This window comes from Motacilla alba, chromosome 3, assembly GCF_015832195.1.
Source record: "Motacilla alba alba isolate MOTALB_02 chromosome 3, Motacilla_alba_V1.0_pri, whole genome shotgun sequence".
NCBI classification, from domain to species: domain Eukaryota; kingdom Metazoa; phylum Chordata; class Aves; order Passeriformes; family Motacillidae; genus Motacilla; species Motacilla alba.
In genome coordinates, this window is record NC_052018.1 from 29,991,259 (window position 1) to 30,017,524 (window position 26,266).

General features: G+C 41.2%; 1 protein-coding gene across 2 annotated transcripts in view; it reads right to left on the reverse strand.

The window, feature by feature from the left end:
* The window catches only part of OGFRL1 (opioid growth factor receptor like 1), an 87,129-nt gene extending 62,927 nt beyond the window's left edge, over positions 1-24,202 (reverse strand). For both annotated transcript variants that reach the window (XM_038130798.1, XM_038130797.1), the window contains exons 1-2: positions 23,821-24,202; positions 16,332-16,443 (exon numbers count right to left, since the gene is read on the reverse strand). In XM_038130798.1, the coding sequence (XP_037986726.1) occupies positions 16,332-16,370 (39 nt within the window). In that variant the 5' untranslated portion in view covers positions 16,371-16,443; positions 23,821-24,202. The remainder of the gene's footprint in view (positions 1-16,331; positions 16,444-23,820) is intronic.
* Between the last annotated feature and the right edge of the window lie 2,064 nt (positions 24,203-26,266).

Here is a 26,266-nt window from a genome sequence, read left to right on the forward strand (position 1 = left end):
TGCTTTATCTGTGTGTGTTCTACTAGGAGCTGCTGAATCTCTAGGAAGAAAGATACCTCACCAGCATCCAAAACAGACAGCAGACATTCTACAGATGCATTTATGAGCATTTTCTTGTTCTATAGCTTTCCTGGAGGAGAATGCATATGACGCTACCTTTAAGTCAATACTCCTAGCAATTATAGTCTGCCATCAGTTCAGAAAACTTCTCTGCAAGAGAAGCACCGACAATGATATGACCAAGTCTAATCACCGGTGTCCCACGGCGTCAGAGAGTTAAGTGCCAGAAGTCTGAAGGACTTAAAGCACCAATACCCCTTCTGGAAATACTTTAAACCTGTTTTAGCTATGAGTAAATGAGTACACTTGTATAGTCAAGAGGAGCTGCAGACAATAAGCACTTGTGAACACAAGGCAAACTGTGTGCATCTCAAGGAGAGTACCCAGGCAGGGATATCCAAGCTTCAGCCCCGCTGTGCAACCACCTTCACAAACATCAAACATTCAGTTGGCAGAAGAGAAAACTGACACAGAAAAGTGGTAGACAGGCTTAGACCTGGGTGCAGTCAACACTAGCGCAAGGAAAATGTTTTTCATACCTTTATTACATGCTTGCAGCTTTTTGCCTGTGTCTTAAGAGAAGCACTTATACCTTCTTCCCCTCAATCTATGTCCACTTGGCAGTAAAAGGGCTGAACCAGTCTCACATCAGTGATACTGACAGAAGATTCGAAACATTCCAAAAAAACACTGTTCTCATAAGCAGCAACTGCAAAACGCCTGAGAAAAAAATGTGTCAGGTTCAAAATTTTAATTATTCAAACTCTGTACCGAAACACTCATGTTCTTCTTTTCCTAAAGCTACCACTTTAATTCCATTTTACTAATATGAAAAACCTGCAGATCTTCCTCATGAGGAGAATGCTCAGATTAGGAAACCTGCATGCTTTCTTCACTATGGGCTTGCATCTCCTTTACTGTCGGATTTTCAGCTCAGCATGCTGACATGGAAGGAAATGTAACAGAAAAAAAAAAGTTCTTTTAACAAAGCTGGTATCTGCAGTCAGTTCCTCCCAGGAATGAAACACCCAACCTTCCAGGACAGCACCAGATATATTTGTGTAAAATATCTTTGCGATAGAAATGAACAAAAGAACAACAAGGCTTCTTTACAGATTTCCTCATACAAGACACGAAATCCTTCTGTATAGATAGTTGCTATGGTGCAGACTTAAGGGGAAAAAGAGGGGAGATCAGACTTCTTGTTTACAGCTTTCCAATATGTTCCACTTGATCCATCTTGAAATTGAAACCCTTCAGCTTCCTGTCTTAAGGCTGTCAGATAGTAGAGAACAAACACAGTATTAGCAACTTCACAAAGCCCCCACATGTTCTGCACAGCACTAGAGAAAAACATCCACGTGGATTAGGCAACAGACAGGAGGGACAATACAGTTTCAAAGAGAACAGAAGCTACACTAAATCCTGAAAGACTTATTCAAGGAAAAAGAAACTTACTCTAGGAATGAAATGCCAGATTATCTCTGAACATTGTCAACACTTCACCACAATGTAACACTGCATGGACCTACTAAAAAATACACCATTTTTGACATTCTCAAGCAAAATCCTGATTCTTCTGAGAACTTCTTACACAGGTTTTATACCAACAGGTATGCCTGCCTATTTACAGATTCATGAAGAATAAGCAAAGACACTTAGGGTACAATTAAACTTGCAGTAAGACATCTAAACCATACAGTCCTCTACAGTCAAAAAGCCTACAGAGAGATTGAGCTTACTCTACAGCAGACATATGGGGTCTAATTCAGGTACCTAGACATAGGTAAGTGCTGTCAGTTTAAATGTCCTGGCAGTTTCACCTCAGTTCCAGTTGCCTCTCCTGTAAAGCTTGTATCCATCAGCATTATGCAATTTTTACCAATGGTTCAGAGATCCTAGCTAGCACCTAGTTCAGGCACGTGACCAGAGGGCTACCTTCCAGGCCCCAATGACTCTACCAAGGACATTTTCACCAGCTACGAACACAGACAGCACAGAAACTTGGTGCAAAAGTATAAAACTTAAACATCCTTCATCAATCATGAACAGAATGCATCCTTTATTCTTTTGGCAATTGATAAGAATACAGCTATCACTTCTTGACTACTCTGACTGCTCTTTACCATGGTTTGGGGGCTGTGCAAGAGATTTAGCCTTTGCAGCAACTTCTTTAGGGTCCCATGTTTTAAAGAAGCTGCCAAATGTAATTTCTTCCCTAGATCCCTTAGTCGCTTGCCAGAAGATTAAACCAAAACCTTTTTGCCAAAACCTTCTATTTAATCTGTCTGCATGAACTGCCTTAACCAACTTTTTTTTCAGTATGGTGTAAAAAAAACCACTCATACAGAACAGGTCAGTTCTCCCATTCATTCAGTGACCAGTCGGGTTCTGTCATATATTGTGCTTCCACTAAACATCCAGGTTGAGGTAGAAGCAACTACCTGATCCAGGATAATTCCAAGGTTTAGGAAATAAATGATGCAGCGTTTCTTAAAAAAGTACAAAATTCCCTTCATGGACAGAGATGCCTTTAAAGACCTCCAGAGGGAGATCCTGTCTAATTTTTAGCATTTAAATTGCTTTGAACATCCATCTTAGGCATCATCAGTGACACCACCAGCATCTTGCTACAGCCTGAATATTCAGCTCAGTCAGGTCAGGAATTCAAAACTCAATAACAAATAGAAAAGGAAACAAGGCCTGTGACAACTTTGAAATTCTATGGCAGTTTTCTTGCTCTCTTTAGACTGCCTTTTATTTATCCCCTGCCTCCAGTGGTTTTGTTTGCCTTAAACTATTTCTCTTTCTTTACCTGCAGTAAAGAAAGCAGTGCTGTTTGCACAAAGTGTAAAAATATTATTTTCCATATTGTCACATATGCCTGGAAAATTTAACTAATGCCCCAAACCATTTACTCCCCACTGTTAGCAAACAGCCTAAACTGAAACAGGAGCACCTAATGTGTATTTGTGCTACCACAAGCATCACTAGAAATTTCAAGAAGAAAAAAAAATACCCTGGAGGGTACTGGCCTAGACTTCTTTCCATTTTTTTTTTTTTTTTGTTCTTCCATTTTCTGGGATTTGTTTCCATGGGAAGATATTAATCTGCTGGCTGTCAACCCAGAAGCCCTCCTGACTGTGTTCTGCTGACAGAAATCAGACCTTCACTAATGCCCGACTGGGACAGAACAACTACTAAGTTTTAAACAGTGGAGAAAGCATTGCCCCTTCATGTTTACTTTCCCATTTATTTAACAAGCATCAGAATGATTCTACTAATGTAGCTATATTCCATTTCTCACATCTTAGAGATAAGGGATACTGTGCAAGAAAGGCATCCAAGTGCTTCTATAGCTATACTCCTTACACACAATCCACCCAATAGTAAGAATATTTAGGAGAGTCACATAGTTCCCATGGAGAGAGAGCTGAGATCTTGTCAGATTTTATTCCAAATCTACTGAAAACAGAAGAGCTTTTGCCAAGTCAATTTTGGCAAGTGTTTCTAGCATTATCCTGTCTTACCAAACAGCATTTCGATTTTGCTGGACTTATTTACTTGTTCAGTATTCTCAGAGAAGTGGAACTATTTGTTGCTGGAGAGAATTTGGCTTACTTTGAAGACCTGGAACAACATTTAAAAGATGAATCAGAGACTGACTAACTTAGGAATTTGATCTGTTAACCTCAGCTCATAGCAATAGAGCATGCTCAGTGTTAGAGGTAATCCATTGTGCACCTACTTCAGGTCTGAGACCAACCAACTCTCTGAACTCTAAAATGACACTTTTAACATGCTGTTTTTATATAGCCAAGTTCTATCCCTCTCAAAAATACCATCCAACATAAGCTGTAAGATGATGCTGACAATTCTCTTTAGGGGTCAAAAGAGCATAACCATGTCGTATGGAAAAAAAAAATGCAACCCATTAGCATTCTTTGCTGACTGCATGGAGCTGAATCCTCCAAAGGCTTGATTTTCAGAAGACATCAAGCATCCAGTCTCAATCTCCCTCAGACACAAAGGTACATCTCTTTAGGACACCCTAACTTAAAGGCTGATCCCTCTCATGCTGTTGTCCACACACACACTCCCCACAGAGCCGGTCAGCGCTCTGCTTCCACCCTGTCAGTGAGGCATGCAGGAATGCTTTTGATCAGATGCATCAGAGGTACACTGGTGACATATTTTGCCTGACAGAGTCATGCTCTACTGCTCAACACAGAAAACTGACTGAATATTTAAGTATTTCAAAAATGTTAGCTGCAGCACTTGTTCTCAAGTTTTTGGTACTGTTTCTCCCATGCTTGTCCATTCCACATTTTCAGCTTTACTAGCTTGTTTTTTCTCTTTTTTTTTCTTTGCTAAGCCAGACATTCATTCTTCATGCCTCCCTCTATTCCCCCATCTCCTGACACTGCCCACTACATTGCAATAGACAGCAACCTTGCCTTCCCTTTTCCAAAACAGAAGCTATGTACTAGGTCACAGCCACAGTTCACCTATCCTCTAAGCACATACTCCCTTGAAAAAAGTACAAAATACCACTTATTCTTACATAGTGTCACTTTTCTAACTCCTCACTGTTATAATTCAGCCTGGAGTATACCTAAACATACCCTACACTTCTGGTTTCTCAGCCTGTACATGTATGTATTCTGGTGTCGTTCAAGGTGACCGGTACCACCTTGCTTCCTCAGAGATACAAGCAACCTACCATATGACCTGTTCCCATTTTCTCTGTACCTTTCCAATATTTAATTCACTTGCAAGTTAACAGGAATAACTGAGGATTTCTCTAGAGGAAAAAAACAAACCAAGAGAAAAAAAAGAATCAAAGCCTACCACTCTCCACCCCAGGGAAACATACCACTCAGTGACTATTCTTCATCGATAGTGTTAAATCTGTTCACCAGATATATCATATCTAGACTTTTTACTATTTCAATTTTTTCTATCAGGATGTTTGGGTTGCCAAATCCAATATCATGGAGTATATCATAAAGGCTAGTTTTTGTACAAGGCTATCAATCTGCCTGATTTAACATGAAATAAAATCAATTGACAATGTAACAAATGAGTTCCATTTCCTGGTAGGATCTACTCAACTTGCCTACTTTGGTCCAAGTCCTATTTCAGTATTTCTGTCCAAAACCTTGTCAAGCTGTCTATATGTCTATTTTGACCATGCCAACCAAGTCTATAAGCGGTCATAAATGCTACTCACCCAGTTAAGCCCTGGTACAATTTAGTTTCCATTTGTAATCTGGAGTACATTAATTTTAGATTACCAATCCACAGAGTGTTTTATATTACTGCTCTCCAATTCCTTGATACAAATTACTGGCATCTTCTAAACTATGTCCTATTTCAATAGCTGTTGTTAAACATTCTCCTTGATTGCTAAAGCAGAAAGAATGCCATCAACATTTGTATCTGACTATGCCCCAGCTTTTTAACCACAAGCTTGACAAGTCTATAGGGTATTGTCTTTAAGCAATACTATAAAATTTTGACTTCTACCTGATCATGGGCACCAACATTAAAATTCTTTTGTGTCTAATAAAAGTCTTTCTTTCTTTTTCTGACTGCCCAGCTGTCCTACCTCCGTCCATGACATTTTCTTACTAATTTTATACATTGCTTCATTATCTGCTAATTTATATTCATGAAATAAAAGCTGACAGACACCTATTTGTGGATTTCTTGTGGCAGGAGGAAGGGAAAGAATATTTTAAAGCACTGTTTCCACCTCTAGTCTCAGACATTTTATCTTTGCTATCTGCCTTGATTATGGATTTTTCCACGACTAGTAAGGTTTTTGTAAGCCATTCAAAAGTGCTACACTTTTCCAGTTCATATTTCATCCTTCCCCTTGTGTTGTTCAAAAGCTTTCTACCTTTTGAATTTCTTCCTTTGAGGAAAAAATATTGAATTCATCTGACTACAAATGGACTTCTATGAGCACAGATACGTACACCTGAGGTAGTTATTCCAAATTGACTTTGAAGCTAAGGGAGAGAAACAAGCAGAGCAACTGGGGACAAGTTATCCCATTCCTAAATGCCTTCTAAAATAAAACATATAAAATTGTCATGTAAAAGGGCCTCTCCTTATTCATTAATGTAAGCCTAGAACAGTGCAGCTCAGATATATTTAACTGCAGCACAGCTGTAATAAGTTCAACAATATGAATGCATATCACAGGTATTTCCTACCTAATTTCCTATTTCCTAATTTTCATGAACAATTAGAATCCCACAGAATATTCAAAGGTAATGACAACCACACTAACCCACTGTGGGACAGAGAAATTACATTTCCAGTGGACTTCCACCTTAAGACATGACCATACTTATTTTTAGAATGTTAATAATTCCTATTAGCTTCTTTGTGAAGAAGCTTATATATTCATAAAATAAGCATTTCTGAGGTACTCCACTGATTCACAGATACCTGTATTATTGACCTGTCAATGGCTGCCACCTTTGCTAAGAACTTGTACATCTGCAGGGTCAAAGCCCTGGGCCTCATCTAACAAGCTCTGCAGAATATATACAGACATTCCAAGTAAGTATTTCTGAAAATGCTTCTGCACATTCAAGTTTCTCTAAGAAGAGCTGGAGAAGGTTTAGCAGACAGGACATTGGGCCAACTCTGCAGAGCCATGCTGCTTTATATGCTTTTCCCTCTGCTCCTAGTTGGGTCTTGCCTTTGCCCTGTAAATCTAGGACCTAAGCCAGTTTCCTTGCTTTCACCACATTACATAGAAGCTCCAATTACTGGCTGGAGTATCTTAAGGGACATCACTACTCAAACGCAAGACCAAAACTCCTCATAGCAGGTATGATTTCAAGGAGATAGCAAGTAAAGGCGTCTCATATTGGCTTTCTGCCATTTCATCACTGATTAGTTTAAGCTGTCAAAAACCCCTCTGTATGTTTTGAAAACCTTTCAGGATGTTGATGAGGAACATTTATAGTTAGAGAATTAATCACTACTATGAATCCCAGAATCACATCAGATATCTAGAAAGGCTTTAAGGTCACATAGCTTTTAACAATCAAAATAGAAGAACTTCAAAGATCATTCTAGCCTCCATAAACTAAATTGCTGACACACTAATAAGATCCTTGCTCTAAAGGAACAGCAGCATTTGTATCTAATGCAGGTAGACTAAGTATTCAGCTGCTTTATTTTTTTAAGCCCCTAATTTCTGAGCAAGAGCTTCAGATATGCACATATTCCATTGAATAATGTCATCAACTACAGGCAGAATGCTAGCAACTAATTGTATTAAGAAATTCTAGAAAACAAGGCTGGCTTACTTCGCACAGCATGCACGTCTAGGCAATGGGTAGGAAAAAACCCAAGCCATTCGCACAGCTTCCTTTGCCTCTTTCTTCTCCTCTTTCCATGATACAAGTGTGTGTGTGTATACATATATGTACACACACACAAATAAAAATACAAGGCAGAGTATATCAGCCTTGCATAGCTGAACTTGTTAATATAGTTAGTTGCAAGCATACATATATAAAAATATTTTTAAAGGACCATTAAGGATATACAAGTTATCATGCAGGGTAATGAAAATCTTTCTGGAGGAAGTAAAATGTTTTCACTGTTCTGCACAGAACAAAGCAGCTTCCCCAGAAATAGCAGCACACATCAGAAATGCAGATATCAACTCTGCAAAGTCAACACTGCAATATGAAAATATGAATCCTGTTCTCTAGGTATACAGAAAGTGAGGGCAAGAGGAAAAAGAGTACTATAAACATCACTGTAAAAACATCTGTTAACAGCCTATGGCCTTCAGCAGAGTGCACAAACGCTTCTCAAGTCTTTTACTACAACAAAGTGGTTAAAAAGGTTGTTGACTGATTAACCTTTTATTTCTGAGACCAAGGAAAACGGTTTGAAAAGGATTGAAAAAGTTCAGGTCCATAATGGAGAATAACAGCATGACAGAACAACTGGATGTGGGAGTTGTTCCATGTGCAGGCTTCAACGAAGACAAAAGCAAGCAGTTTTAAGTTGCATCTAATGAATAAAGGTCAGTCAAGGAAAGGCAAAGAGATGAGTGATATGGTGAAAGCAGAGAGACAAGAGATCTCTGCACAGCATCCTGCAGAGCTAAAAGCAAGTCTCTGTCCTTACAGAAGAAGAGTTACAAAAGGAGTGCAATGAAGACGGAATAGCACAGAGCTCCTCCAGGTTGATGCTCAAAGACCTACTACTAACTGAAATACACCTGGATGCCAAAAAAAATGCAAAAAACCTGCTCTGAGCAATATTCTTCTCTTCCACTGCTAGTCTTGCCTTGCTACAGGCAGAAGTTCTTGAATCCAATTCCTATGCTCTGCACTATGAAAGGAGGTATGTATTTAATCAAAGGATGTACAAGGAAGGGGTGGGGGGGGGAAATACTTCAGCAACACAAGACAAAGTTGCAGAAAGTATTTCCAATTTATTCACAAGAAAAATCCAAGTGCCAATAACAGGAAGCCTGAATTGGAGGAAAAAGCTGGCTATCCATATTAAATTAAGAGATGTATTGTTAAATAAAAGCAGCTATGTTGACATGCACAGCTAAAAAGATGCCTCAAGCTATCATCTGGAAAAACACTATGTCACTGCATGGCACGTGGCTTCCTTCCCATATCCTTTGTTCATTTATTTGTTTCATAATAACTATTTGAAGCTTTAGGAAAAAACCAAAAGAGCCCGTATATGACAATAGGAAAAAAAATTGTGCTCGTGCATCTTGATCTGTAAATTACTGCTTAAAGGGAAAAAAGTAATATGCCAAATTCAACTCAATTCACTTTAACTCAAAATAATCATCCTTTCTAATTCAAATTTTTTCAGTGATACAGGATTATCACTGTTAATCTTTTATTCTGTTTCTAAACAACACAAGCACATTGTTTAATGCCTATTTCAGGTATAATTAAGAAAAAGAACTTCTCAAGAACTTCTCTTTTCAAGCAAAGAGTTAAAGCACATATCTGAACAATGTACAGTTTTGAGAGCAGCTTGAGTAGGAACAGCAGCTTAGTACTGAAAGCTTCCCATTCATATCATCACCTGTATTTTCTTCATAACAAGTGCATAAGTAGGCAGATGGATTGGGCCGTTTCCAACAGCTGGCCTGTCATTTTAAAGATGATTTCCATAAACAGCATGCAGATGTAAATAGCGCTGGTTGACTTTCCTCTTTTACTTCCCTCCTTCCTGGCTGGCAGACAACACTTCTGGAGAGTCAAAACCAAGACCACTTAGAAAAGACCTTTTCTTTCAAACAGGGCTGGGGAGTGAAGAAGCTTTTTAAGAATACCTTGTTAATTCTGTGGATCTGTGAAGAGGGCTTGACTTGACCTATCCAAATCTGAAAGCCAGGGCCTGAAAACAACACCCTGCCTCCTCAGGGAGACAGTGACCTCAACAAGTACCAGGTAAGACAACATACACCAATATTTAATGTAAGACAAACCTAGCAGCCAGCTGCTATTTCAGACAGAAAATAAGGGCCACTGCTCTAACACTCTTGTACTGGGTTTGCATGGCCAGGTTTTGGTAGCAGTGGATACTAAAAGGGTGGCTTCTGTGAGAACCTGCCAGACACTTTCCCCATGAATGGCAAAGCCAATGACAGCCAGACCTGCTGTTGACCAAGACAGAGCCAGTCTGCAAAGGTAGTAGCACCACATGATAACATTATTTAAGAAGGAAAAGAAGTTATTGTGAAAAAATAATTTGGCTCAAAAAAGAGAGGAGTGAGAGTATGTGAGAGGAATACTACGCAAACACCAAGGGCAGTGGAGGAGAGGGAGGAGGTATTCTAGGCACTGGAGCAGATTCCCCTGCACTCTGTAGGGATGCAGAGATTCACCTGCAGCCCATGGAGGAGACCCACACCTGAGCAGGTGGAAGCCCGAAAGATGGTGCGACCCTGCTGGAAGTTTGTGCTGGAGTTGGCTCCTGGTAAGGACCCAGAGACCCATGGAGAGAGGAGCCCAAGCTGGAGCAGGTTTCCTGGTAGAATTTGTGACCCTGCTGGGGATCCACACTGGATCAGGCTGTCCCTGAAGCACTGCACCCTGTGGAAGAGTGACCCATGCTGGAGCAGTTCATGAAGAACTTAAGTCCATGGGAAGGATTCACAATGGAGAAGTTCCTGAAGAACTGTCTCCCATGGGAGGGTTCCCATGCTTGAGCAGGGTAATGAACACCATCAGGAACAACCTGCGATGAACTGATCATAGCCACCATTCTCCATCTCCCTTTGCCACTGTGGGGGAGGAAGCAGACCCTGGGAAGGATGGAGGAGTGGAGAAAAGGTGTCTTTAAGCTTTGTTTTACTTCTCATTATTCTGTTTTAATTTTGAATGGTAATACATTCAATTAATATCCCCAAGTCAACTTGTTTTGCATGTGACAGTATTTGGCGAGTGATCTCTTTCTATCCTTATTTCAACTCATGAACCTTTTGTTTTGTTTTCTTTCCCTGTCCAGTGGTGGAAGGCAGTGATGGAGTGGCTTTCATGGGTGCCTGGCATCCAGACAGGGTCAGATCACCATAAATTCTTCTGAAGTACAGCTCCAGCAGTTTTTAAGAGGTAGTTGGCAGAAGAGCAGGTTACGTGTCTGAAGCTGCTTTTTACGAAGAAAACTTATGTGCATGTAGTGTGATTAGAGAGGCAGAAGAAAACAGTCTCAACATATTACTACTTTTTCCAAGAGGAAACATGCTGAACTTTGAGACGGTACGTAATTCAGGAAGAAGAGTAATAGAATGGGCATTGAAAGAATTTCCTGCCAAAGCACAAATATTATCAATATGTAAATCTTCACAGGAGGTACTTAATGCTTTTGATATTAAATACTCTGCCTATGCAAGTCTCTTCCTATTGCTCAATCCTCTTCAAAACTATTGTGAAGCTTTCCAGATGAGGCGATTATGTCAAGAATCCTCTGCCTAGATGGCATTTCTCAAGTGCATCCAAGTCTCATAAATTTCATTACAAGTTCACTTAGAAAGTTCTCGTGGTTTTCAATAAAGCCAGTTTTAAGACCAAAAAGACTCCTCTAAGCACTTGTTATTTGTTAAACCACAACTCTGTTCATTACTGTTCTACTTTGTCAGCAGCAACACCCACCTCTATCATTCACAAATGTAACTTGACTGTTGCCCATAATTCCCATTTTTCTTCCGCCATAAATTCCAAAAATTCAGCTACTTCTACAACCCATGTAAGTCATGCCCTGAGCAACTATCTTAGTCCAGAATTAAATTTGCAATTATTTTAAGTCAAATGCTGTATTTGTTGAGTTTTCTTTTTCTGAGTTCACTAAAAGCTTTCCAGCGTCACTTAGATCTGCAAGAAAAGGCTTTTGGAAACCTCTGCCCATTTCACCTGCTCCATCTGCAGAGAAAAAAATCATCAACCTAAAATCACAGCTTCATCTGTGTCTGTCCTAATTTCAAATCCATATACTATCCAACTAAACCATCATCTTTCAAGATATTTACAGCCAAATAAATAAATGGCTAAGAAGATACATCTCCTGTCTTCCTACATTTTAATTAGCAAGCAACTCAAAGCCATTAAAAATGCTCATCCCTCTGCCCTCCTCCTCCCATCTTCCCATGTGACCCCTGCACACATCATCTAAATTCCACTTTGATGTCACTGGTCTTGAATGAGACTGTAAATCCTTTTTGGGAGACCTCATACCTTACCATGAAGAAGTGTGCAAGATGATGTAGTGCTAATCCTAAGAGGACCTTCAAGCATTACTGAAATACAATATAACTTGAACCTGACAAGTATACAAATCTTCACTGAATGCTATTTGCAAAACACAGATCAGTGAAGTTTCTCAAATATAAAATATGGGGGTTTTGACATTGCAGATACTGTTTTACCTACCTATATGACAATAATGTTTTGTAAGAACTCTGACCAGAACAAGACACAAAGTCCAGGAAGTCTTAGGGTATCTGTATCTTATGTGAAATGTAAAGGGACAGAGTAATTATGATTATGTTTAGATTATGTCCTCTCATACTTTGATGCAAACATGCACACAAACATATTTGAGAAAAAAGGATACTGACAGAAAGAAAAAAACAATTAACAACTCAACTCGCTTTACCAAAACCATAGATATTTAACACACATATCAAGTGGATGCATATCTTATATAGGTTCTCTCAAGAAGGACTTCACTAGTGTTTTTATTATCAACTTTAATCAGTTATGTGCTACAACCTTACTGCTCTTTTTCTCGTATGACAGCAATCACCCCTAAGCAGCGTACCAATCACATAAATTGTTCTCTATCTCTTATGGTTGTTATTTTAGCAACAGGGCTCACCCACACATACAATTAATTGGCAGGACTGGAATCTGGAAACTGCCTCAGTTGACTTCTAGAAAAGTATGAAAAGTATGAATCAACTTTTAGCACTTCCTCCTTTTTTTTTTTTTTTTTTTGTCTTGCAAGGGAGGGTGAAGGGGAAGATCACTGAACCTCAAACAACTGAGATGCTATGATATGTCACAAGTAAACCCGGACACATGAAATCTCCCTAACCTCCCCATCATTTTTCAGAGTTGGGCCTCTTCCAGGAAAATTAAATTTTTAATACTTTTCCTCCCCCCCCCCCCCCCCCAGTTTTGCTTATTGGACACTTGGACAATTTCTAGTTTCCAGAAGTCCTTTAAGTGATTATTTCCTACAAGGCTTAGCATTTGAAATTCTGAATGAACCATTGGAGAGATGATAAAGATGTGAAATAATCTTGTGAAAACTTACTAGCAGAGTGTAAAATCAAAGCCAAACAACCTGTACAAACAAGCAACTCTGAAAACTTAGAACCGAGTTTGCAGTTAAAAATAAAACCTGATTCCATTTTTGATTCTTCCTTACAGAGATTGGATGATTTACAGATATTAAGACACAGACATCACAAGAAAGATTAAGCAGTATATAGAGAAGCTTGGCCTAATTCGTATGCCTGTGATAAATGAAATAAAAGCTTTAAACAGACAGCTATGTTTTAGGTGTCAAACATTTCTTGACGTCTGTGGCAGTTGGCAGCTGCAAACATCCGACTGAAAGCCCCATCTGCTGCTTCACAGCTTCCAGTCGAGGATGTTTACAGTCGCTCACTGTCAACAGCAATACACATTCCTTGGCTGTTTATTTTATATTATTAACATGTAGAAGCCTCCAAGCAGGTTAGTTAAGCTCTACTACAACTTCTGTTGCTGTGTTGCTGCTTGCAGATGTACACTGGACTTTGTTTATAGTATTTACTAATGAAATAACGTTAAACTTCCAGAGGAACATCTGCAAAGAGCCAGGCTTATTTTCTATTCAAGCATTACACTTCTAATATTATCTTGCCTGTTTTATACCCAGTAAGAATTAAATAAAGACGTACAAAAAGAGCAACTTGCTTCCACTGTTGTATTTGTTTTTGTTCTCCAAGAGACTCGACCAATCTTGTCACATTCATATAAAAACCACACTACTCTACAACGAAGTTCACTTATCAGCACAGCAACTAAAGATAGAAACTGGCACAAAAATAGAACCAAACCCTCCCTAAGGGTATTTCACTAAAGTGTCTGGGATGGCTTCCTTCCCCTCAGAAAAGTGGGTGCAAGGAAATTATACAGTATTAGAAGTTAGCTTATATAGTATTTGCTTCTAAATAAAACCATGGAAAAAATCCCACTCACTACCCAACCCACAGGGGACTGTGGGGGAAAAAGGAAGAAGTTGTATAGCAAGCTCTGCAAAGGGTTCAATGAAGTTAAATATTTCCACAAATTATCTGAACTAACCAGTTGCTGCTACACTTCACATGGAGTTGGCAGAATGGCATTTCTCACCAAATGAAAAAGCCAAAAATATTTGGCATAACAGCATCTCAGTTGTACAGTTCGGCTGTTTGTTTTTTGTTCTATCTCCCATTTCCTTATTAAGTTAATGATGGGGAAAATTAAAGATTAATCACTCAACTATTTTTCTGAAGTCATATGAAACCACAGCAGGCAAGCAGAGCGATTATATCACTCTAATTAGAAGGTGTTTTTCCTTGAAACTTTCTTACCCCCAAATGAAATTACCACACTGTAAACCGAGTCAGTTATGAAAAGACTGTAGCTGGAACGCAGAGGCCTGCGGCGTATTTACTCAAACTGATAAGTGTGAAGGATCTCTATAAATCACTTTCAAAACTCAGGGTTATATTTTCTATACTAAGGTTAAGAAAATTACTCTTTCAGGCAGCAGGTGAAAACAAGCAGAATCATTCTAGGGCCTTTCCCTTTATGCAATATAAACTTCGAGCTACTAAGGCTTCCTAGGGGAATCACATTTTCTCAATGGGTCAAGTCACTAAGGAAACAAAGCAAACTTTATCAGTGCTGCACAACTCTACATTCCAGGAATTCCTAGCACTTGGCATCTATATACCACATCAGAGCCACAGGATCCACTCACCCTCTCCTTAGCAGAGCAATCATAACAAGCTATGAAACTCTCAGAAAGGTCCCCAACTTTGTGTAAAGTTGGCAATATGAGGAGGTAATGGCCTTTCCTGTGTGAGATCTACTGAAGAATAGGACATAAGCAAATGTATTTACTATAACAATACTTTGGAAAAAAGGGAAAAGAGTTCCTCTCTTGGCCAGTCCCACATTATTTATCACAAGCCAGCTAAGAAATACACTTAAATCACCTTGTAAAATAATATGCATAGATAGTAACAAAAACCAAACCAAACCAAAATCAAAAAAAAAAAGAAAAAATCCCAGCCAAAAAACCTGAAATGCTAAATACTGACTGCAGAATGGAAGTATTTCAGCCTAATTGCACCTACTCATCACACTAAAATTATCATTTCCTTTGTAAATATACTGGCCTAATATCCCCACCATAAAGGGGGAAAATGTAGGAAGGCTATAAAATGGAATTAATTAGATTAAGTAAATTATATCAGCAACCATATGTAATTTCACTCTATATATGGCTACCTTTCCATTTTAAAAACACAAACAGATTATATCTGTATCAAAGTCAAAAGAAGGTCAGCCTAAAATTGTGAGGCACACAGTATGGACTGTAATGCAGGAGAAGGCAATGAGTTGTCTTTACCACTCTGATATTTATTTTGTAAAGTATTCTTACAGAGGTGTTTAGTAAGAAAGTGCCTGAGACTAAAACAGCAATCAAAAGGACTTGACACATGCTGTTCTTGATAAGGTGAAACATAGCTGAACATGCAAAACACAGGTAAGACAAAAGGAACAACATTTGAACATTTCAATGTCTTAATGAATTTATAGCTCATGTCCCAGAAGGAGAAAGGGGCAAACCAGTAGCATTAAGCCCTGTTCTGTAAATAAAAAAGCTTTCCACTGCTTTTCTCTCATTCCCCTGAAATTTCTAAGTCAGATGAATGGATTATTGATGACAAAGAAATAACTACAAAAACAAATAAACAAACAAAGCAACTAAACCAAAACTTGCCAAGTGCTCCTAGAATTCAAAAACAGAGCCTCTACCTTTTCTGTTGCCTTCCATATAGACAAGGTGATAGGGTAACTCAGGCAGGTAAGTTAGTTTTTAATCATATCAGATTAACACTGGAATATCAACAGATGAAAATGAAAATTAAAAGCTACATAGACTTTGCAAAAGCTTAACTCGTGGCAATTATTTCCTAAGTTGCTTTATAGTTTATATTTTCAAATTTACTTGTCAAAAACTTTAAGATCATCATTAAATATGGGAAAATATTATTCCTCCTCTTCCTGTCACTGACAGCCCAGGAAGATTAAGCACACATTACTTATATGAACTCAAGTTCACAGCTGTTATGATGCAGCATGAGTATCTCCAACTGTTGCAGATGAATCCAATTCTCCCAACTGCATTTGAGCTCTAAAATGCCTGAAGCAGCAGGCTCCCCCTGCACTAAGAAGGCAGTTACAGACAAGCAGTTGAAATTATGCACCAAACAGGAAACAAAACAGCCAAACATTCAGGAACAAGATGTCAAAGCTCTTGGTAAAATCATGAACATGTAGTGCCTAGTTTTCTTGAGCCTCTTCCCAAAATTCTCTCCTCAATGTCTAATCTCTAAAGACTTTAATCAGCTTCTAATCCACCCAAGTGAATGAATACTACAGTGCACCTTATTAGCAATATATCTGGCAAAAAAACCCCCAAGAACTTACTTCTTGGATATCAGCTGATCCTACTTCAGTCCCCTTCATAAGAGACACCCACACCTCCGGGGAGAATTACATTCTTCGTCCACCAAAGTCTGCTCCTCAGATTTCCAGGAATCTGTATCACATACATGAACAGAAGTTATTGTAATTCCAGAAGTTCAGCAGTTCAGATTGCATAGTTCTCATTATTAGGACTGTCTGCAAGAAGTCAGATAGCTCTTAACAACCATTATTACAACTGTGTCCTTTTCTGGTACTGTCATTTAAAACTTAGAATGTGTTTAAAGTGACACATTACTGCTGAATGCAGCTGTCTCTCGATTCATGTAGATAAAGGTTAACTGCTAAGGCAGCATAAGTATTCAGAAACAACAATGAAGAATTTAAATTTCCCACCAGAGGTAGGCATAATGACTTCTCATTTATTATATTAAGAAATGTACAGATTACACAACCAAAACCAACCACATACTCAATCTCAGATTCAACATGATTTCAGAAAAGCACAATCCCCAGAGCCTTTAAGATGGAGAAAAACTTATTCACATAATCATTCTAGAGGAAGAAGGAGATAGAGAACTCCCTGAAGATGGATGAGCAAACAGATATACAAGACAAAACCACAATATTAAGCAAAACCCAAAGAAACAGAGATTGAGAAGAGCACAGAAAAAACAAAATATGGAGAACCAAAGTAAACCAACTTAAAGCAGAGGGAGAATACACACATGACGGTTCGGAAATCTAAGTTATGAGCACACAACAAAAGCAAAGAAGTGCAGGACGTATTAACTGAAATGTATAAGTGCAAAACATATTATTTTTCAATTTGCACTCCTGACACCTGTACTTGAACCCATTCTGGATATGCCACAGGAAACAAAGATGCCTTTGTTTCACACATCTCCACCAACCAGCTGCAGCAACAAGTGAAGGCCAAAGAGGAGTATGAGCACTATTTATGCCCTGCTATAGCATCACTGAACAGTACAGTGTTGTTTACTCGTCTCCATTTCAATGTCATGAGGGAATCACTGTGAAGCCTGCAAACCTTAAGTACTGGCCACAAAGGAAGATGCAACATGTTTGACTGTTCTTTGGTATCAGCTGGCAGAAGTGGGTGACACCCAGGTGGTTCAAAGCATTTCCCTCTCCTTGTCGGCAGAGCCAAGTGCTGTGCCAGAAGCTGTTCTACGAGCACTGCAGCATCCAGCCTGAAACTGTGCCTAACTGTGCATTGCTGTGTCACCTCCCAGTGCAGAGCCATCAAGTGTGTGGCTTCCTATGTCAGATAAATACAAAGACCACATACTGGGTCAGCAAAAGAATAAAGAGCATGTATTAGACCAGAAAACAGTCTCCAGGGGTAGTAACTTCTCATAGTTTTATGGGAGAAGCATTATCCAAGGGACAAGGATGTAACAGATCCCAAGCTTAGCAAAGAACATTTACTTAGCTTTAACAGTGTGAACAAAATACCTACAGCATGTACAACTCATTCAGCTGCACTGTTCATTTCAAAGGCAAAACACAGCTGCAGTGATAAGCCTCTGGCACAGGGGACACATTACAGTTATGGCACATACCTGAGATCCCTGCACACAGGAGCAGACATATGTTGGGCTGACAAGAACCATGTTCAAACACAAAATTCTGCCCCAGCATCCTCCAAGAACTAGAACACTTTCATCCTGTATTTTGCAAACTGTCTCCTAACTCACATTTCTTATTTCCTTTATTCGGGACATGTAATTTGTGCTGAAGTCACATCCCTGGGGAACTATTTTATACCCTGCTGTACTCTTGAGAAAAGCAGGGGCTTTAACTACAATCCAGCCCAGTGACTCACACCTCACAAGTTTACCCTCATATTTGCAATTTCAGGGTCAGTTTGTTAATGCAGGAATCATTTCTGCTTGCCTATAGGTAGGACACTGCACCCATCCCAGACATCCTGCAAACACAGGAAGGCCATTTTTTACTTCCCATCACTCCTATCCTCATTTAGAACTCGAACACAAAACTGAGACATAAAGACTCTCAAAATAATTAGCACAATCATAATGTTTGTCCTTCATCTCCAGTAGATCAAAACAAATACAGACTCTGACCACAACACTACTGCAATTTAGTGTGCTCCACAGTGAACTGCACAAGCCCCACATGTTGCAGAGGAGTATGCAAGGCTTCAGCTTACACATCCTTACCCATGAGGTTGTGCAGTGCATTGATTACTCTCGTCCCAAAGGTACTTGAACATTACCAGAAATTAGTTCTAGATGAAAGAGAACTACAGGGTACTACATGAAGCAAAACATCCACTAAAAATGTGCAGAAAGCAACTTTATTAAGAACACCATGAAATATGTAACAGCAACATTTAAAGAACAAAACTAGAGTTTATGTGCAGCAAATGCACTAAACTTTGCACACATACCGATTGAGGCAATACACCTACTCAAGTCCCATTCTTCATTTATTTCCAACAGCCTCCCCTTTTCTTGGGTGTGACCAGGCTTATGAAATGAGGGAACAGAATGAGGCTGAACATCAGTAGTTAAACACTTGCTTGTTCCCACAGTTTGAAATTATATATTCTGACCTATCAGATAAAATGCTGACATCATACTGACAGGGCCATGAACCTGAATCTTGTTAATGTTATCCTGTATCCTCATCACCGTGAAAAGGTCTTTCGTTCCAACTTTTCAGAAGCAGAAGTTACAAGAGACTAATAAGCATGTGACAAAAAAAAATGCCCACCAAGTTAAAACAGAGGCGCAATTCAGTCCTACAAAGCAAGGAGAAAGCATTAGACTGACCAGTGGAGCAAGAGAAGAGAGGGTTTACCAGCATAAATGCCCTAGCTAAGACACTGGGGAAGCTCCAAAGTGCTCAAAAAACTACTACACAGCAATCAATGCTGACATGCCAAAGAATGCACACACTACAAAGTTCTGCAAGAGGAGAAGGCAGTGACCCTTTCTGGAACAGCTGAAATAGAGCTGCATGTGAGAAATGACCAGTGGGAGGAGGGCACAAAGTGAGAAGAAACTCCCACTGATTAACTTCAGGCATTGGGAACTTAGAATTATCCTTCCTCACCTTCACCCCAAAATTTTCAGTATAAATCTCAAAGAGTTACTCTAAATGCTGCCCCCACACAGCTTTCCACAGATGCAAACAGCTCGTATAGCTGCATTTTACTCCTGATAGCAGAAATAACCACCCAGAGATTACAGAAAAGGAACAGAAGAAGAAACAGGACATATACGAAACCTTTTTCTATTAAAAAAAACCCCACTTTTCTGATAGTCAACAGTGAGGAAAATCCCTGGTGGATAAATATAGATTCCGTAGTCAGCTAAAAATTAGAGCTATGAGTACATCTCTTGACAGCTCCAAGAACAGCTCTCAGTTGCTTAGACTCAGAGAAAGTTTATAATCAACTTGCTGCAAAAGCTTTAATTTAGAACATGTGTCACTAAGGAAAAACACTGAAGCAAGACCTGACTTTATTTTTCAAATATCTTAACAACTAATCCCCTTGGGATTATGTCAGGCATGTCACATTAGGATGGCTTGGACTCACCTTGACCAGTGAGTATGTTAAAATGCAACTGAACCTGGCTGTGTACGCACTCTAACACATACTTCTAAAATTTCACATGGTTACAGAGGAAAAGCATCAGTGGATCTAACACTGGTCAAGAACATATTATCATGTGTTTTATTCAACATGAAGTGTCATAGACAGAAGCAGTCTCACAGGATAATGGAAAACTTATTTTCTACACACCTCAATATAAAAGAGAAGGGGAAACTTTCCTGCACAAAAATCAATTTGCTGTGGTAGGCTGCTATTGTAAGATATATTTATACAGAACAAGTTTTTGGCACAAAGGATTACATATGCAAATGGCTGAGTTAATAAACTGGAGTTGAGAATGAGCTTTTCCTGTTCCTGTTAATTTATGGCTCAGTGCTACATTCCTTTCACGCAATGCCATAATCTTCAGAGAATGACTTCACATTATCCTCCTCAGAGTAATCTAGGAATGCAGATAGAAAGAACATCAACCATCACCTTCATAACTCTCTCTCTTAACCCCCAAGGGTTTAGGTGCCTGATAAAGTTTTAGATATTATTAAAACTTTAAACATCCGTTCTTGGCTGCTACTACCCTCCGAGCACACAGCTTCCTGCCAGTGGGTACTTGTACCAACACTGAAGCCTTCATAACACTCATTGAACTCATACTGCACAACCAAGCCACCACGTGGTTCTCAAATCCCCTGCTCACCCTGTTGCTCCTCAACTGTTGAAGTACAAGAATGTGAAACTTCCAGATCTGTCCTTTATCCCAACAATAAAATAAGAAGTTTGGGAATACATCAGTTGTACCAGAAACCTTTCTGTAAAGTACAAGCACTAGGACAAGAAGAGTTCAGGTTTAAATACCTCTCTAGGCCTGTCTCAGCCACAACTCAAAACTTGGCTTTCAGAACTCCACTTGAATGCCTGTGCCTATCAAAACTCCACTTGAATGCTTGTGCCCATGTGGTGATGCCATCCATGCTTTGACCACTGCTTTCAACAGGAGAAGCTCAGTCCAGGAGCTTCTGCCACCCAGGAGAGCCAACACATTCAAATCACTGCCCCAAATCAATAAGATGACCCCTTTAGAAAAGGGGACCCTGCTCAGGCATCTCATTCCAGGGCAGTGTTTGCAACTGCAAATAACAAATGGATTGACACCTTCACCTAGCTAGACCCTTAAGACTTAAGCCTCTATAAAAGCTAAGCTGAAGAGCAGATCTCTCTCTACATGTCCTGCTGGTTCCTGAGGCTCTGATCGTTGTCCTCTGAGGTGACAGAGGACAACTTACATGGCCTTTTCCTGCAAGCCCCACAGACAAAGTGGGTGCCAACTCTGGGCTATGGGCATCAGGGCAGCTGCAGGTCAGGCATCTGCACACTCCAGCCCTTAAGCTACCCCGGATATTTTTCCTCCTCCTTTTGTCAACTGTACAGAAAGTACAGACATGCTCTTGGCACATTTATCTTCACTCAGCTTTCTAAAGAATCAGTGAGATGAGTAACGTGTGGTACTTGTATCTATTCTACTAAAATAAACAAAACTCAACCACAGGATCACTTTTTAGTATTCAAAGCACTTGTGCGCTGGTGGACACAGCCCTGACAAAAATACTTGCTCGGATGACAACCTCACCCTCTGTGGGCTTTAACAGCTCCTACCAACACAATGTCAGGGCAGTTACGTGGCTGCAAATGCACCTTGAGCATTTCTGTCTTCACAGTTCGGGGAAGGGGATTCTAGTTCAAAAGCAGCATTGACAAAATAGCTTAGAAAACTACAACAGCTATGCCAGGTCTCTAACTTTGTAAGTAGATTTATGACTAAGAACTATTAATTAGTTTTCAATGGTAACAACAAAGAGCTAATGATGCATTAGGAATCACTGACATTGCATTTAACATTTAGTATTTCCCTCATTTCTCACGATGCAACAGACAGACTTACAAATTCATTACATGACACAAGAGGTCTCAACACACAAAAACTATTACCAACGATTAGCTTCATTGGGAAATCTATCCAGAAAGTGAACCCAGTAAAAATTAGTATTTCTCCGTATCTTTTGACAGTGAGCCCATAAGTGACAGACAGTGAGCTTCCATTCTCTGTATCTGTATGAGTTTGAGTTACAACAAAGCTACGGACAACACCCATAAAAAGGTAGCATGCATATTAACATGGGTATATTAGGTTTGACTTTAAGAGCCAAGTTTTTGAGGGGGAGAGGGGAGTCATCTTCTGCAATCAACCTTTTAAAAGTCAGCCTTCTCCATTCAAGCAGCTGGCATATAGAAGAGCATAAAACACAAAAGGCAAAGTGACCTATTGTGTTTTGACTCAAAGCAGATACAGAAGTAACCTTCAAGGTTACCTTGCCCTATGTGCGGCCTCAGGAAGGAATAAACCACAGTTTCAGCAAAGGAATTTCTTGCCTGGCTGGAGGCCACACCCGCCGCAACAACTGATGGCAGGAAAGCATTTGGATTCACAACTCTACCCGTAGCACCCAGCCGGAGGCGAAGCAAAACTTTCTCATTTTCAGAGAAAAGAAACTCTTGCTCAATAAGTAGCAATTATGCTGCAGAATTTATATGCTGAGCACGACTGAATGTACGAGCACCAGATCAGTCAACCATAGCTTTAGTGCTTTGAGTATGATTAACAGAATGAACTTTCAAAGGTCAATTAAATGTCAACACATTTTAAAGAGATATTCTTCTTAAGCTGGGGCAATGTGTAACAGTACCTTCCAGAGCTGCTGTGCACTTTCACCTTAAAATTTTACCCATCTTATACTTACATGGGCAGATATAAAGATGATAACTAATTAACCTTTGATAGAAAATAATGGCTATTTACACTTCTGGCTTTTCTAGCGCCTAAGCTGTCTTTATCTTCTGTGTCTAAGCAAGTACACAGAGACCCTTGCCCCAAAATTTCATTTCATTTGTTGAGGGTGTGAGCAAAGTCAGAAGAAAAGAAGCAAGAACAGTCTGAAAGTCTAATAACTTACTACATGAAAATGAGAAGAGGCTTTTGATATGCAATTGAGCTGCCTCGATGTGAATCTGGGGGAGGATGGTGAGGACGGGACCGTAACTGAATTAATTATGAACGCATTAATCATGACTTTAGGCAGCCCAGTGATTTATCTCTTCATCTCTAAACATTTCTGAAAATTCAAACTTCAGCTAACTAGCTCAAGACATCTTAAAACAAACGCCGAAAAGCTGAACGCTTAGTACTATTCATTTAAGTTACCCCTCAAACCGGATGCACAAATCATTAGTTAGTTTGAAAGTTTTTTAAAAAAAGAAAAAACAACAAAGTCTCCATCTCAGTACAAACTAAAGGAATCAAAATCCCGACCAAGGCCTCTCAGCAGTACCATAATCATTCTGACATGAGCAATATTTATTCAAGACCAGAGCTAAAGAATAATTTGAGAGTTGAGAAAAACCAGCAGAGAGCCGCACTCTGTGCAGACGCCAGAATAAAATGGGCTGGAGTGTTTTCTTTCCACAAGGGCAGCGGTCCCGGCACCTCTCCACAGGTAGGATTGTAACTCCACGCAATTTTAGGAAGAGTATTTTCGGAGGTTCCCGCTCCAGCCCTGACAGTCCCGCCAGGTTTTGGGCCAGGTGCCGCGGGGTAGCGCACGGCGACGGCTCTCCCCACACAGGGAGGCAAGCAGGGCGGACAACCTTCCAAGTTGCTAAAAACTTTCCAGACGCGGACGCTGCCTGACCCCCACCGGCTCCGCGGGGCCCGCCGGGCACGGCTGCCCGTCCTGCCGCACCTGCGGCCCCGGCCGGAGCCGCGGGAGCCGCGGGCGGAGCGGGAGCGCGGCCCGGCCCGCAGGTGTCCCAGGACCCCCGCCCGCTCCTTACCTGCACGGATCCCGCCCAACTTTCCCACTCTGGGCGAAAACTTGTGGCAGAGAGCGGACCCACTCTTGACGGCCACCTCCAGTCCAGTCCAGTTCAACCCGTCCCGTCCCGTTCCGCCCCAGCCCCCCGCCAGCCCGGCCACAAGGGCGGGGAAAGAGGGCGGAGGGAAGCGAACCCGCCCCGCGGCGGGCATTGTACGCCCCCGGAGCGCCCTTCCCAGCGGTTGAGGCAGCGTAAGCTCCTCCTCCCCTCGCCATGTTCTTTGTTTCTCCGGCTTTTCCCGGCCCTTCCCGCTGACGCCGCGGCCGCCCCGGCGGAGCGGAGCGGGGCCGCCCCGACCGCAGGTGACCGAGCGGCCGCCTCCACCGAGCGCCGCCCCCCCCGCCGGAGGGGATCCCGGCCCGCTCCGCCAATCGGCTCGGGGCAGGGGCCGCCTCGGCCAATGGGGCGCCGGGGAGCGCAGAGAGTCCCGCGCGGAGCCAATGGGGCGGCGCGGCGGGCGGGCCCGCCTCCCCCGCGCGGCGCGGGGCGGCCGGCGGGGGCAGCGCGCGAGGCTCGGACTGGGCTGCGCGGCCGTGAGGGCCCCGCTGGCGCGGCACGGTGCGGCACCGCACAGCACAGCACAGCACAGCACAGCACTGTACACCGCACGGCACGGCCTGCTTCCCCGCAAACTTGTTCGGAGAGGCGGCAGGGGTAGAAGGGAAAAAGGACTTGCGAAGAAGCTGAGTGACGTCTCCAGCTGGGGGTCCGGAGAGAGGAGTTGGTGGAGACCAAAAGCCTCCCCTGAGTAGTCCTTACGTCAGTTTTGGATTGTAGGGAACCCCAAGTCCTTTATATGCCCAAGAAGTGAGCAGAAGAAATAGTATTGATAATTCGGAGGTGAAAACCATCAGCTTGGGGTCTGACTGTCTCACCAAGACTGTCGTGGAATTAGCGCGATTTGAGGACACCCAGGCCGAGCGTCCACCTGGTACTGCCGCTGTAACCCCAAACCACATCACCCAGCGGCACAGCCAGACGCTTCTTGAGCCCCTCAAGGGATGGTGACTCCACTGAGCGGCTATTCCAGTGCCTGACCGCCCTAATAGTGAAAAATCTGTTTCTATTGTCTAATCTGAATCTCCCCTGTTTCACCTTAATGCCATTTCCTCCAGTCTTCTCACTATGTTAGGCTCATTTGGTGATCCACAAGTATGCACCACTCGGTCCTAACCTGTAAGTCACAATTATGCACCTCAAAACTGGATACGTGTATTGTATGTGTATTCTGTATGTTTATTCTAAAAATACATATCCTTGTTGCTTGGTGCTTGAACTTCTGTCATTATTCCAGTCCTCAAGTTCAGGCAAACCCCTTTTCAGGCATTCCTGATCTTTCTCATGGCTGTTCCTCCCAGCCACACCATCAAGAAATGTCACTGGTGTGGTCCATAATTTAGGGCATGGATGGACCTGTTACACTATAGATTGGTGTGGCACCTGATCCTTCTGGAGCTTCTTTCTCTGAGGGAGCATTTCCTCTGTGGTATCTCTATTTAGCCAACTTTTTATCCATGCTGCAGCATCTCACCAACCCCTGTAACAGCTTTCTGTGAAATCATGTGTCAAATGCTGACTGAGGTCTAGCCATGCTGAATCTCCTGCCTTCTCCTTATTCAGGAACCTTCCTCTGCTTACAGAGGGTTCTGGGTTTGCTTCACAAAACATACCTTTGGTAGAGTCCTGTTGCATTTTATCCCACTTTCCACTTGCACCTATTCAATTGTAGTCTCCTTACATATTTGCTCTCAATCCTTAGTGACTGATGGCAGCAGACAAGGAGTCTGCAATTGGTGGGTACCCCATGTGGGCTTCCTCCTCTTCCTTTGATTGCTATGGTAGGAGTCCCATGCCATAGACAGTAATGGAAGATAATTCCTGCTTGTATGCCATACACCGTGTCTTGTGGCTGTCAAAGACTCATCAATATTATGATTAACAAAAATAGATTTGGCTAACTTGGATTTTTCTCCTCTACATGGCATGTAGGTCTTGGTTTCTCAGCCTTTAGTCTTGAGAGATGAATAACTGTGCAAGCACCCCTTCTGTGCATCTCAAAACAGAGCCTGGGCTTAGATTTTTTTTTTTTCCCCTGCATTTCTGTTTCTCAATTAAGATCTGACCTACTGATATGATTTGGTACTCTTGTGGTGTCCATAGATTTTAGCCCAGAGGTTCAGGTGTTGTTGTTGTTTCCATTATTGCATTTCCATCACGGCCAGGGACAGAGCCTTGCCACGCCATTCTGTTACAAATGTCTCACCAAGGGTAAACCTGCCCCCAACAATTCAGAGCTCAAGTTGGACAAGGTGTAAGGGATGCCGAAGAACCAATGACATCTAGTATTTTTACTGGAATAATTACCTAAGGATTAAACCAAATCTCAGCAGTGGAGCAGGGCAAA